The 14,099-nt window shown below is 35.6% G+C and overlaps 1 protein-coding gene across 2 annotated transcripts; it reads left to right on the forward strand.

Moving 5' to 3' along the window:
- Positions 1 to 412: 412 nt before the first annotated feature.
- LOC133819273 (organelle RRM domain-containing protein 2, mitochondrial) lies at positions 413 to 6,620 on the forward strand. Of its 2 annotated transcripts, XR_009886298.1 has the most exons (5): positions 413 to 728; positions 947 to 1,015; positions 1,599 to 1,705; positions 1,792 to 1,978; positions 6,034 to 6,620. XR_009886298.1 is itself a non-coding variant. In XM_062252471.1 (4 exons), exons 1-4 carry the CDS (start codon positions 479 to 481, stop codon positions 1,870 to 1,872), a joined length of 507 nt encoding a protein of 168 aa, XP_062108455.1. In that variant the 5' UTR covers positions 414 to 478; the 3' UTR covers positions 1,873 to 2,115. The 2 variants fall into 2 exon arrangements, 1 of the variants encoding a protein (XP_062108455.1); XM_062252471.1 differs by lacking the exon at positions 6,034 to 6,620 and having other exon boundaries at positions 414 to 728; positions 1,792 to 2,115.
- Positions 6,621 to 14,099: the final 7,479 nt, after the last annotated feature.

A 14,099-nucleotide genomic window follows, 5' to 3' on the forward strand; every position in this document is an offset into this window, starting at 1 on the left:
GTACATGTTATTTAACCTAGCTTTAGAATTTTTTTTTACATAATTGTCAAAGATCAATCAAGTAACTGGTTATCTTACTCGGGATTTAAAAAAAGAAACGTACAATATAAAAATAAGAAAAAAATGTTTATAATAAATAAAAAAATAATAAATACAATTCATATTACAAAAAATTTAATATAAAATTAGTTATATTAAAATAATATAAAAAAATAAATAAGCTAAAAAAAAATAATCAAATTACAAATATAATCTTCCAAATTAATAAAACTTGATTAAAAGTAAAATTATGACATAAACCAACTTTTATAGGGAAAATAAATCTAGCTAAAGATCTTAAAAAAAAAAATCCTATATTAACATTTTTGTTTGAAAAAAATACTATATTGCACACTATTAAAAATATCATATAAAATGTAATTTAGAGGCACAAATATTACTGCATTTTCAGCTTCTCTGGCGATGGAAAGAAGTTTTGATGGCATTGTCTTGGCTAAGTGTCTCTTCCTCATCCTCACTTCCATTGCTTCACCTCCACTCTTCAATTCCAAAACCCTTCTTCTACCCTCCAAGAACATCCTTATTCTCACTCTCAACTTCAATCTCCACAGCTCCAAATTCTTACTTTCCTTCTCTTTCCACCATATCTTGCTCAACCAACTCCAACTCCAACTCCATCTCTGCTTCTGCCATTGACGATTCTCCTCCACCCACCGTTTTCATCAAAGGTACTATCTTCACATGTGTACATTACATATTTCTCATTACCCCTTCTGGGATTTTTTCTTTTTCTCTTCAGGAACTGGTTTGGGGTTAATAATCTTTGGGTTCTCTTTCTTTTTTCCTCAAATTTTCACTAACAACTGAGATAACATACAGCTGACTTATGTTCAAAGGCATAAAGAATGATTAATTTGTCGCTCATAAGCTATTCTGATTGATTCAGGGCTGTCTCTATCAACATCAGAAGGGCGTTTAAAGAGGGCATTTTCGGAGTTTGGAGAGGTTACTCGAGGTGGGGGGTTTCTTTTTTTTTTTTTTTTGGTATTTTTGTTTAATACTTCCTTGCTAGTGTGTGTGAGAATGAAAGAGTTTAGGAAGCGACTCAAAATGACTAGTAGCTTGGCATTAGGTGTTTAGTACATGACAATGACAAGTTATTTGCTGTGAAGTGATGCAAGCTTAGAGTAACAAGGCATGGAAGCAGCACCATTTGACTTAATTTTCATTTGTTTGTTTGCGGTGGAAAAGGCTAGAACCACGAAATTTTGGTACCAAATGACTCTATACTTGTAATTTTGGTTCTAGTAGAGTAGCATTTTATTGTCTAGTGAGGAAGGTATGGGAGTTAGTGGATAAAAAGAAGACAATTTTTATTTTTATTTTTTTTATATGCAATTTTGTCAAATTAGTAGTGATAACACATGGTATATACTCATTAAAGAAATTCTGGGATAAATTAGAACAGGAATTAGTTCCTACTTGTTCAATGTGTTAACTAATCTTTCTACATTTCCCTTTTCATTTTGTTAGAACTTTACTGTGTACACCTTTCAAACCTTCAAATTTATATTCCTGTCTGAACTTTTATTCTGCAGTGAAAATTCTTATAGATACATTTTCCGGGCAGTCGTTAGGATTTGCTTATGTTTGGTTTGCTAAGGAACATTTTGGTCAATTAGCTATCAGGCAGATGAATGGGAAGGTAATCATATTCAGTGATGATGTGCCATTAATTTCTCTAGTTAACCTAAACAAGAAATGAGAAATCTAAATATTTTGGTGGTTCAGTTCTTTCATGGCAGGTATATCTTTGTAGGAAAGCCTAGACAACCCAGAAAACGAAAGACAATGAGCCATTATAAGTTTTAACCATGTTAATCTTCAGATGTTAGTTGAAGACATAGCTTGGTGGCAACCACATTTCTCTTTAATGTGAAGGTCTTAAGTTGGAACCTCTTTCATCCAACTAAGGAAAGTAAGTGACTAATCATCATACTGGAACAACATGTTTGCATTGAAATTATAAAAGAAGTTGTCTATTTGTTTGTATGGATGTGTAGTGGGAGAAAATGCTCTGCTCATTAGTTGGAATGAAAGAAGATATTCTAGTCATATGGTTTCTTCTTTAAAGACCTGTTCTGTTTAAGTGAAAGGCAAATCAGTATAAAAAAAAGTTCACAGCATGATTATAACTATGAAACTGTAATTTTTTATCACACAAGTGTTTAAGAACATAAAATACAAGAAAACAACAAAGAAGATGAGTTGCTTTGTTTAGATTATCTATTAGAGTACCCATCAGGGTAGCTCGAATGGTCAACCATGTGATTTGCTCTCAGATTTTGAGGTTTGACTCCCACCTAAGTACTTACATAGTAATTGTTATAGTTTTCTGATCCACAAATGTTGTAGGGTTAGGTGGAGAGCCTAGTTTGAAAGAAAAAATAAATGATGTTTGAGAATCCTACCACCCTGGCAGGGGATTGTTGTACACCCCTGGTTAAATCCAATATCACCAAGTATTACATCTCCTTCAATCTCTCTGAAACAGTTGCTATGAAACTCTCAATTACAATCTCAACTTTACCGAGCAATCCCAGTAACCAAACATATATTTTTTCTAATAATTATACAAGGGTAATAAACCTTTCTAAAAACATGACATAAACAACCTATATAATGCTAATTGACTTGCAAGAACTCACCAATAGAATCAACTGTTAAGGCTCTTTAACTGATTTGCTGACATCTACAAGTCTCACAAGTTAATTGTTAAGTGCAGTCTTAACCGTTTTAACACTTGGCACGCTAATTAGTTTTTAGTTAGAAAACCACCATCTTAGCTAACCTATTTATTAGAGTCACACATATCAACATATACTGATTCTCTTGCAGATTGGACCATTCACATTGAGACAGAGTTATACTTCCTACATATACAATCAAAATGCATATCTTGATCTTCACATATGAAATGGGAAGGAGCCCATGTTAAAGACTTTGAAAAAAGGAGAAACTAATTATAAAGTTATATTCATACCTGTTTATCAAGCCCCATCTTTGTCTTTTTTTTCCCTTCATATTATTGACGTGATTGCATACATAAACCTCAGCCCAAAATGTAAATTTTCGAGTTTTCCTCCTATAATCTATAAAAAATTTACATGAATTATTAATGTTAATCAAAATTGTATTTCCAATGTCGTGTATGAAGATTTTTTATTTTTAAAATAAAGTAATCACTCCCCCTGCCATTCTATAAAATAATGGGGAGTTTTTAAAATTAAAAAAACTAATGTATAAAAATATAGTTGTGTAACTTTTGCTTGAATTATTTTTAAAAAGTCATGACATTTATTGGCAGCTAAATTTTGAAAAATTTATATTCTCGTATATGTTAACTTAATATAAAAATTATACGGCTCATTTAAATTTATATATTTATATATATGGAAGTGTTTCCAATGGTTACGTAACTACAGTGGTTACATTTTTAGTGACCTATTATAGTAGGTTGTTATAACACCCTGAATAGTCAAGATCGTTATATCGTGTATTTTAAATAGTGCTAGACTCCATAAACGAGTCATTTGGTCATAACCGTATAATTAAACGTGATTCATGATTTAAGGTTAAAACTTTCGGTCAAAAGGAGTAGTTATTTCGTTAAAACGTTAAGTGTGTACATGGGATCCCATAATAAACGTTTATAAAGTTGTTTACAGTTCCAAAAGGATAATTACAACTCAAAAGTTACAATCAGCCGGCCTAAGTGTCAAAAATAGGGTTTGACCCTAGTTCCTCTGAGAAACCTCAGCCATGGTGGTCGACTAGCTACGTATGTACACGTCGCCACCAAAGCTCTCCAATTCATGGCTGGTCCAGCTTTCCTTTCCCCTTACCTGCACCACAGAGCACCCATGAGCCAAATCTCAGCAAGAAAACATAAACATGCTCATAAAGCAGTTAATGATATATCATAGAATCATAACAGGCATGCCTAGTAGTAATAATCCTACTCATGCATGCATTTTATGCAAATAAGTGACTACAACATCACACTGGGGCCCATTGCCCTAAATACATAATTAATGAATCATATCAGGGCCCGTTGCCCTAGGATATGAGACTAATAAGTCACCCCGGGGCCCATTTCCCTATCATCTGTATAACCAGCCTTGGAGCTGACCCAATGTACCTAACACTTTAATTTTCCACGACCATTGGGTCGGACAAGCGTATGATGCGCTTCTGATTAGGCCTAACCATATCGACCAGCGTCCGGCGCACTATTGCCGCCCTTGACTTATAAGTCAATGCTTTCGACCAGCGCTCGACGCACTATTGTCGTTCTTGACTCATAAGTCAAGTCTTTTCAATCAGATAATGTAGACAAGCATATATCATATAGCAAATATCCAGATACAGAGCATTCAACATGCTTAATCAAACAATCTCAGACATAATCATAATCATAATCATGCAGGGGCCCAAGCCCTAATCAAGTTTATATTCAACAACTGGGCCAAGCCTTAATCATGTACATCACGTATTGGGTGCAGTATTCTTACCTTTGGTCCAAGCACAAGTTAAGTATAAATGACCTTCGAGCACGATCCTGTCCCGAGCCCTAGCGGTAACCTGGTCACAACCATGATAATGATCTCATTAAGATTCAATCTCAAGAACCAACTCCGGTAACCTAGTCACAACCAGAGTGAACGTTCACTCTGGTTTCCAAACTCAACACTATCAAAGTACTACTCTCGCTAGCAGTTAACTTGGATTGGAAGTTGCATCAACTTGATGTAAAGAATGTATTCTTGAATGGGGAACTAGAGGAAGAAGTATATATGAGTCAGTCTCCAAGTTTTGAAGAATCTCTTAATACAACCAAAGTTTGCAAGCTAAATAAATCACTCTATGGCTTGAAACAATCTCCTCGAGCATGGTTCAATCAATTTTGAAAGTTGTCAAAGGACTTGGATACATACAAAGTCAGATTGGTCACACTCTCTTTATTAAACACTCAGGTATCAGAAAAATGACAGTACTGGTTGTATATGTTGTTGACATAATTGTCACTGGCAACCACACGGAAGAAATGAATTTGATCAAAGAAATGCTGGCAAAGGAATTCGAAGTCAAGGATCTCTGTTACCTTAAGTATTTTCTGGGAATGGAATTTGCTAGAAGCAAAATAGGCATTTCTGTGTCCCAAAGGAAATGCACTCTTGATTTTTTAAAGGAGACATGAATGCTCGGAAGCAAGCCCATCAAGACTCCAATTGAGTTCGGAGACAATATGAGAATGTTTGAAGGAAGTCCAGTGAACAAAGAGAGGTATTAGCAACTAGTAGGAAAGCTCATCTACCTCTCACATACTAGACTTGACATCGCCTTTGTAGTAAGTCTAGTTAGTCAATATATGCATGATCCGTGTCAAGGACACCTCAATGTAGTATATAGAATTATGAGGTATCTCAAGCAAACACCGAGAAAAGGCTTTTTCTTCAAAAAAAAAAAAAAAAAACTGAAAGAAAAGTTGAAGTATTCACAAATGCAAACTGGGCTGGATCAGTTGATGATGGAAAGTCTATGTCGGGATATTGTACAATTGTATGGGGCAATGTGGTAACATGGCGGAGTAAAAAGCAAACAGTGGTTGCAAGAAGTAATGCAGAAGCAAAGTATAGAGCCATGGCCCATGGAGTGTGTGAAGCAATATGGATTAAACGCCTATTAGAGGAATTAAAGATTAACTATGAAGCCCCTATTCAACTCTACTGATAACTCTTGGATAAAGAGTTATTTTTCATACTTTTAAGCTTATTAATATCGAATTAGGTTGAGTGATGTTTGCATATTTTTGTTATTTTCTTTCCTTTTTATGTTCTTTTGTGTTATTGTGGCATTTTTGGTGTTTTAGAGCTGAAAGTATCAAATAAGGAGTTTATGCATGAATTTGTCCAAAGAAAAAAATGAAAAGTGAAATGGCTCTTAATTGTTTATTTTGTCCTGAAATATCAGATTTTGATGGAGCAAAAGAAGTTTTGTTGGAGCATTTTCAGCAGGATTCAAAGAGGGAAATTTAGCATATGAAGAAGAGACACTTGGCATCATTAATTATGTTGACAAAGAGTGATGAGGTGGCTAAAATCAAAGATATTGGACTTCATTTTGGAGTAAATTCTAGAGGAAAAAATGAGGGTTTCACATGTAGAATTTTGGGAGGGCATTTGTGTACTTTGGGAAAAAAAGATTTTGTACCCTAACTGAAAAAAGAAAAAGGACAGCCTCCATTTTACCTCATTCAGCCATATTGGAGAGAGAGAATTATTCAAGAGCTAAAAAGAGAGAAAGAAATACCCAAAAGAGATAATGAAGAAGAAGAGAAAGAAGGAGGAGAAAAAGTAGAGAAGAGAGAAGGACAAGGAAGGAGGATTCATTTACATAGTTTATTCTTTCCCTTTACTCTTTTGTATTTCTATTTTTCTCTTTCTCTCTATTTGTAAACTCATGGATATGTTGATTATGGGTATTTTTGTGTTTTTGAGCATGAACTAATTTTCTTGTAGCTAGAGTTATTGATGAACTTGGATTGTGGATTTAATTGACGTTTTATGAATGTTTTTAGTATTTAAAGTTTGTTCATTCAAGTGATGCTCAATATTGTAGACTTACCTTTGCTTGATCACCAATTGTAGGTTTTGATAGCTAATCTTGATTTCGGAAAAAATAGGATTAGTGGAAATATTGAATGATGCATGATTTTCACCTTGAATATGTGTGATTTGTAGATGGTATATGAATATACTATTTACCTTGTATGACTCATTGGAACTTTAATGCTTAATTAATGTTCTTAATTCTAGATTTGCATATGAATATGTCTAATTTAGTTTTGAGAACCCATAGCATATAGGTTTGGAAAAATCATATGATCATTTCTAAAGTTTCAGTGACAAAGTTTAATTGGTAATGCATTCCTCTAAGACATTATATTGAATTTGCATTCTAGGATGATTTAATAATTATAGCTCATCATTACAATGTTCACTTTTGTTCTTTATTTTATTTGGTTTCTTTCTTAGCTTTTAGACTGAATCAAATTATCGCCATTTGTTTTACCCAAATTGTTAAGTGTTGATTTTGCCCAATTTGTTGCTAATTCAATCTATGTGGTGTTTGAACTCTCATGGATAGATTTAATTTGGTATTTGTGTTTCTTATTTTAGCCATGAACTAGATATTTTGAGGTTTGGATTATTAATAAACTCTAAGTCTAAATTCTAATTTTCTAGCACTTTATTTAAGAAATTGACCCATTGTTCATTCAAATGTGTTTATTGATGATTTCTTGTTGTTGATTGGTCACCAATGACAAGATATTGAGATATATTTGTGCTGGGAAGTTTGAATATAATGGATAGATTTGAATGACACAAGTGAATAATTTTGTTATGTTATGTTTGTGAATAACATAGGAATGTGTTATTTACCTTGTGTAACAATTATGAATTGATGCTTAATTCTGGGTTCTTAAACTTGATTGACATAAGAATATATTAAATTAGGTGAAAGAATTAATACCATAGGATTTGGAGAAGTTCTATGAACTAATTTGGAATTCTTGTTAACTCTGGGTAATTTTGTTGAGAGTTTGCTGCAGCAAAACGTACATATTAATTGACATAGAGGGATTTAATAATTCAATCCCATTTCAACCAATTAATTTACCTCACTTTTGAATTAGCATTACCGTTTATTTTTTAGGACGACCTCAAAGAAGCTCGAATGGAAATTGCAGCAAGGGATGCGGCGATCAAGAAGAAGCCTGAGCTTGAGTCAAGGTTGAAGGCAACCTTGAAGGAGGTCCAAAGGATTCCCGAACTTGAATCGAAGCTGGAAGCGACCTTGAAGGAGATCGAGGCCAGGGACTTCGAGATCAAGCAAATTCAGGGACTCCTCAAGAAGATGAGCCTTCTCACCCTCGATAACTTCGAAGGTCATCTTCTTCTCATCACTCGTCTTCTTGAGGAGTTCAAGACCAAAAAGAATCGCGTCGTAGACATGGCGATGTATCGAATTTGGGTTAAAACCTCCGACCTCGACACTAGCTTTCTTGCCAACCTGGAGACCGAATTCATTGCTAAATGGCAAGCTCATCTTCAGGAGGAAGAGGCCAGACTCGAGGCTGAGGAGGTGGCGGAAGTTTCCGGGACTGCAATTGAAGAGGCATCTAACCCTTGAAATCATATTTATGGGCTGCGACCCATTATCACTTGTAATTATATTTGTGTGCCCTTGTGACAAAGGTAATTTATAGCTCGAATCTGGGCTATTCTAATTATCTTGTGAATGTTTGTATTTTAACAGTAGTTTTTTGTGCTTTCAATTTTCTATCTCGAAAACCTTTTTACACATTGTCTACCTTTGCCTTAATATTATAAATCATATTTCAAAATATTCTGAGCATGTTACTAAAGACTTGCTTTCATATTTATTTATTCGTACAAATGTATATGTTGGGTTTAAGTTCGAATTTCAATACATTCATGCATAGTTTATCTGAAATACCCATATTCAACTTCGTTATTACCAAGGTTGAATTTACTTTTACCATGTATTTGAAAAGTACTTAACTGGTATGTAACCTTGTCACTCTAGTTATATTTTATTTTTTCAGTTACTTTTCCTCATCCTCGAGTATAACCTCAAGGTTGCGAGATCAAAACACATTTGCAAAAATTTCCAGCCCTAGTTTCGACTTATAATTTATAGTTGGTTTATCTAGAATTCCAACTTTTGACTGTCGAATAGGTATTGCTGGTTTGTTCCAGACTTGTTTAGTTCGCGTGTTTGGTTAATGATCCATACACTTATTGTTTTCTTTATGTCAGGTTAGTAATCCAAACATTTCTATTAGAGTTCATTTTTATTTATGTTATATTTTTTTCGAGCCTATGGTATGATTGTATACCACTTATGCCCTGATCTATAAAATATGTACGCAAGTATATTTAGTCGTGTCAAGTAATAAAGCCTATAAGAACAGAGATCGTCCCACAGAGACTATTAACCAATTACCAATAATTATTTTTCACTTTCTATTTGGTGATTAAAATAAAGATGAATAATTATAAACTATGAACACAATTTAAATAACTGTAAACAGATTAATAAATCAACGAATTAACAATCAATAATAAAAAGCCTAAGAATTAATTTCATCAACTTTTCATTCTATTAATTTTATTAATCAATTCTAAATCTCTTCTTTCTATTCTAATAGCAGGCTAACATAATCGATTCCTATTCTTTTCAAGATATAAGATCTCAGCCTATATGCAGGTTTTCTACATCTCTGTGATAAACTTAAACATATAGAAGACATTAAGCATGGAAACCTAATTACTACACAAGTCATACATGTACTTTCGTCCAATATGTAACCTATGTCTATATAATGATAGCATATTCAATTCTCATCTTTCAAATTTTGAATCAAAACCATTAAATCAAGTAAATAGTGATCAAGTATTTACTAGCATTAAACAAACATCATATAGATTAGAATAGAGAAGAAGTATCAATAGAACATCATAATAAAATTAAATTGAAATTCAAGTGACTACATTAATCCCTAGATAAAATATTTAGTTCATAGATAACATAATGACAATAAAATTCAAATAATTGTTCATAGAAAATAACCTAAAGAATTCAGATGAAGAAGAAATCTAGAAAGTCATAAACCAGAAAAAGAAATCTAATTACAACAGTCTTTTCTAGATCTAGGGTTTACACCACTAAAACTACCTCCTAAATTCGCAGAATAATGTCCCTTAAATATTTTTCCAATGCTCCCAAGTGAAAAGACCGTTTTTTCCTTCAAAAAGTGGCTAAAAATCTCAAAACCGCGTTGATAGCGCTGTAGCGCTATTGTCAGTGCCAAATTGCCTCAAAAATTGTTTTTCTAGTGCTGTAGCGCCACTAATGTAGCGCTGGGGCGCTAATCTTCAGACCCTCCAAGCATTGTAGCGCTTGTTTTGTAGCGTTGGGGCACTATTGACAAATAACAACTTTAAGGTCTCCTTTCTAGTGCTATAGCGCCACTTTGATAGCATTGTAGCGCTATTGACAGAATCAGTACTCGGACCTATTGCTCCCGAAAGACTCGATTTTCTCTAAAATAACTCCATTTTCTTCCACTTTCACTTCATTCCACTCTTTTCACCATCTTAGCATCAAAAACCTGAAACATGAACAAACAAGCATAATTCTGCAATAAAATAGCCCTAAACTAATGAAAACCTTGCTAAAAACTAGACCATAAATGAGCCTAAAACTCAATTATCATGCCCCCTTAATATCCTATGATTGCGATCTTAGGTTATTGAATTTTGAGGGTTTGCACAAAAGTATAACTATAAAAATACAACATTTGAATGAAATTTAGTACTTTATTGGTAATAAGCACAAAATTAAATACAAGCTTGGTTAAAATGAATAAACAACATTCCTACATTACTGATAATAAGGTCGTAGCTGTTCTCCATTCCAAGCTCGCGGAACCAATCCTCCATTTAGCCTCGCTAGCTTATAAACTCTAGGTCGAATAATGGACTCGATCTAATAGGGTCCCTCCCAATAAGTCCTAAGCACCCCAGTAGATGGGTCTCATGTTGCCAAAAACACGCGCCTTAACACCAAGTCTCCCAATCCAAATTTCCTATCTCAGACCTTCTTGTTAAAATATCTCGTAGCCCTCTGCTGGTATGCAGCATTTTCAACTGAGCTTCGTCTCGTTTTTCTTCGATGAGGTCCAAACTTTCTTCGAGCTAGGATTGGTTCAAGGTTTGGTCATATGCGCCACACCTTATGGTTGGTATTTCAACCTCGGTGGGCAACATGGCCTCGCACCCATAGGCCAAGGAGAAAGGGGTATGCCTCATCGAGGTTCTTTCCATTGTTCTATATGCCCACAAGACTCGAGGCAACTCCTCTAGCCATCTCCCCTTTGCTTCTTCTAGCCTTTTCTTCATAGAACTTTTTAAAGTTTTGTTGACTGCCTCGACCTGGCCATTTGCTTGGGGATGGGCCACGGATAATTTTTTTTTATTATCTCATTCTTTTCACAAAAGTGTGTGAACAAATCATTGTCGAACTGGGTCCCATTATCTGATATAATCTTCCTGAGCATCCCATATCTGCAGATGATGTTTTTCACTACGAAATCTAGGACTTTCTTTGAGGTGATGGTCACTAAGAGTTCGACTTTGGTCTATTTTGTGAAATAGTCTACAGCGACTACAACATATCTTACTCCACCTTTTCCAGTTGGCAAGGAGCCTATGAGGTCAATTCCCCATATAGCAAATGGCCATGGGGAGCTCATCAGAGTAAGCTCGGTGGGTGGAGCTCGCGTTATCGAAGAGAACTGTTGACATTTATCACAGCGTTTGACGTATTTGAATGAGTTTGCCTTGATTGTTGGCCAGAAATATCCTTGCATAATTACCTTTTTTTGACAAGCTATGCCCCCCGGTGTGATATCCACAAAATCCTTCATGGATTTCTTCCAAAAAAAAATTTCCTCAGGAGGAGTTACACACCTAAGTAGTGGCATAGAGTATCCCCTTCTGTACAATTTTCCTTCCAAAATGGTATAGCTTGGTATTTTGTACATAAGCTTTCTAGCCTCATTTCGGTTGGTTGGGAGATTTCTGGTTTTGAGGCAGTCAACTATTGGGGTCATTTAGGAGGGTTGCGAGTCAATCATGTTTATATCTTCTTCCTTAGGCTCGGTTATGCTCGGGGTCGGTAAGAATTCCATTGGGACCACGTTGAGTGTGTCAGCCTCGTTAGTTGTGGCGAGCCTGGCCAATGAATTTGCATTTGAATTTTTTTCTCGGGGAACTTGTTCTATAGCGTAGAACTCAAACCCCCCAAATGTTGCTTTAACCTTCTCCAGATAAGCCCCTATTTTTATGCCACGAGTCTGATATTCACCCAGGACTTGGTTAACAACCAATTGTGAGTCACTATAACAATGAATGGCTTTTGCTTTGAGCTTGGTGATTGTCCAAAGTACTGCTAACAACGCCTCGTATTCAGCCTCGTTGTTTGATGCCTCAAAGCCAAACCTTAGCACCGAGTGGAAGCGATTTATCGTTGGGGTAATTAGAATGATTCCTGCCCTCGATTCATTTTCATTGGAGGACCCATCGACATAAAGTCTCCATAGCTCACAGGCTAGGGTTACGATTCCTCGTTGGAAATTCATGTGCATTCGATAATGAAATCAGCCAAAGCCTATCCTTTGATCATTGTTCTAGGATGAAAAGTAATCTCAAACTGTCCGAGCTCAACAACCCATTTCAACAATCTCCTGGATGCTTCAGGTTTGGATAATACTTGCCTTAACAGCTGGTTAGTTAACACATGAATAGGATGTGCTTGGAAGTAGGGTCGAACCTTTCGAGATGCATGCATTAGGCTCAAAGACAGTTTCTCCATTAATGGGTATCTCGATTCTACCCCCAGTAACCTCTTACTGACGTAGTATACAGCCTTTTGTACTGTCTTATCCTCCCGTACAAGTACTGCACTAATAATATGCTCGGTTGTGGCGAGGTACAAGTATAAAACTTCCCCTGCAATCGGTTTAGACAGGATCGGTGGCTCTGCGAGGTGTTTCTTAAGATTTTGAAACTTGAGTTCACACTCATTCGACCATTCAAACTTCTTGCCCCCTCTTAAAAGATTAAAGAATGGGAGACATCGACCCATAGATTTTGAGATAAACCTACTTAAGGCCGCCATTCGTCCAGTTAAACTCTGGACATCTTTATATTTATGAGGCGAGGGCATGTCTATTAACGCTTTGATCTTATCAGGATTAGCCTCTATACCCTGACCATTCACTATGAATCCAAGAAACTTACCCGAGGATACTCCAAATGAGCATTTTTGTGGGTTGAGTCTCATATTGTATTTCCGGAGCACGGTAAAACATTCAGCGAGATCGTCTACATGGTTATTGTTATGTTTTGATTTGACTAACATATCGTCCATATAAACTTCCATGTTATTCCCTTTCTGCTCAGCAAACATCCTATTTACCAATCTTTGGTATGTAGCTCCAACATTTTTTAGCCCGAAAGACATTACGTTGTAGCAGTACAAGCCCTTATCGGTTATAAAGCTTGTAACATCCCAAATTTCCTAATGTGGCTTAGTGCCTGGATTAGGGGGCCGGAAGGCAATAACTATGTTACTATGTGAATTATATTATAATATAATTATGCTTGCATGTTAGAAATATTAAATATGTGTATGTGGCCTGTTTCTTATAAGAATGGTATATTAGTAATTTGACCTGTTCAGGGTATAAACGCAAATATGTGTTTGTGTGATTGAGACCACATTATAATGTGGATATATTTGGGTCACTCGATGCGAGGCGATTCTGGTGAGCAAGTTAGCGGAAGAGTCACAACGGGGTTTTATACCCGATTCGAGGTAAGCTTGGGGGTATTTTAGAAATTTAGTACATCACTGGAAAATAGTGGGTAATGGGAAATTATTTGGTAATCATGTGAGAATATTGGAAGTAATGAGAATTATAGGACGTAAATTGTGAATAGCGGGGTATGAGTCAAAGGACAAAATTTCCCTTGAGAGCACATGAAGAATAGGCTAAGAGCAAGGGGCAATTTGGTCATTTCTGGCCACATATGTGACTTGGTTGGCTGGGAACCTTTGAGAGGGCTTAGGAAACCAAGAGGAAAACTCTCAGCAGCATCACTTTCTCTCTCTCTCTCTCTCTCGTATGACTCTCTCTCCATGGAAGCTTGAAAATTTTGAGGAAAATTGAAGAACAAAGCCTAGGAAATTGAGGTGTTGAACTTTGGGAATTAGGAGAGTAGCTCAAGGGAATCATCATATCTGAGGTAAGGTCTTAATTCAAAATTCGTTTATGAAGTTTCTGTGGTTATGATTGAAGTTTAAAGTTTTTGCATATTTGAGAATTTGGGGAATGAATTTTGGAGGTGTTGATGGGTTTTGAGTTAGTAATTAGCTAGGTTTGG

This window comes from Humulus lupulus, chromosome 2 (genome assembly GCF_963169125.1).
Source record: "Humulus lupulus chromosome 2, drHumLupu1.1, whole genome shotgun sequence".
Taxonomy (NCBI): domain Eukaryota; kingdom Viridiplantae; phylum Streptophyta; class Magnoliopsida; order Rosales; family Cannabaceae; genus Humulus; species Humulus lupulus.

What these genes read in the sequence shown, in the direction of transcription:
- LOC133819273 (XM_062252471.1), top strand. Translation starts at nt 479, where the DNA reads ATGGCATTGTCTTGGCTAAGTGTCTCTTCCTCATCCTCACTTCCATTG. An exon ending in ACCCACCGTTTTCATCAAAG is followed by an intron (nt 729 to 946) that starts GTACTATCTTCA and finishes TGATTGATTCAG; the next exon opens with GGCTGTCTCTATCAACATCA. An exon ending in TCAGGCAGATGAATGGGAAG is followed by an intron (nt 1,706 to 1,791) that starts GTAATCATATTC and finishes TTGGTGGTTCAG; the next exon opens with TTCTTTCATGGCAGGTATAT.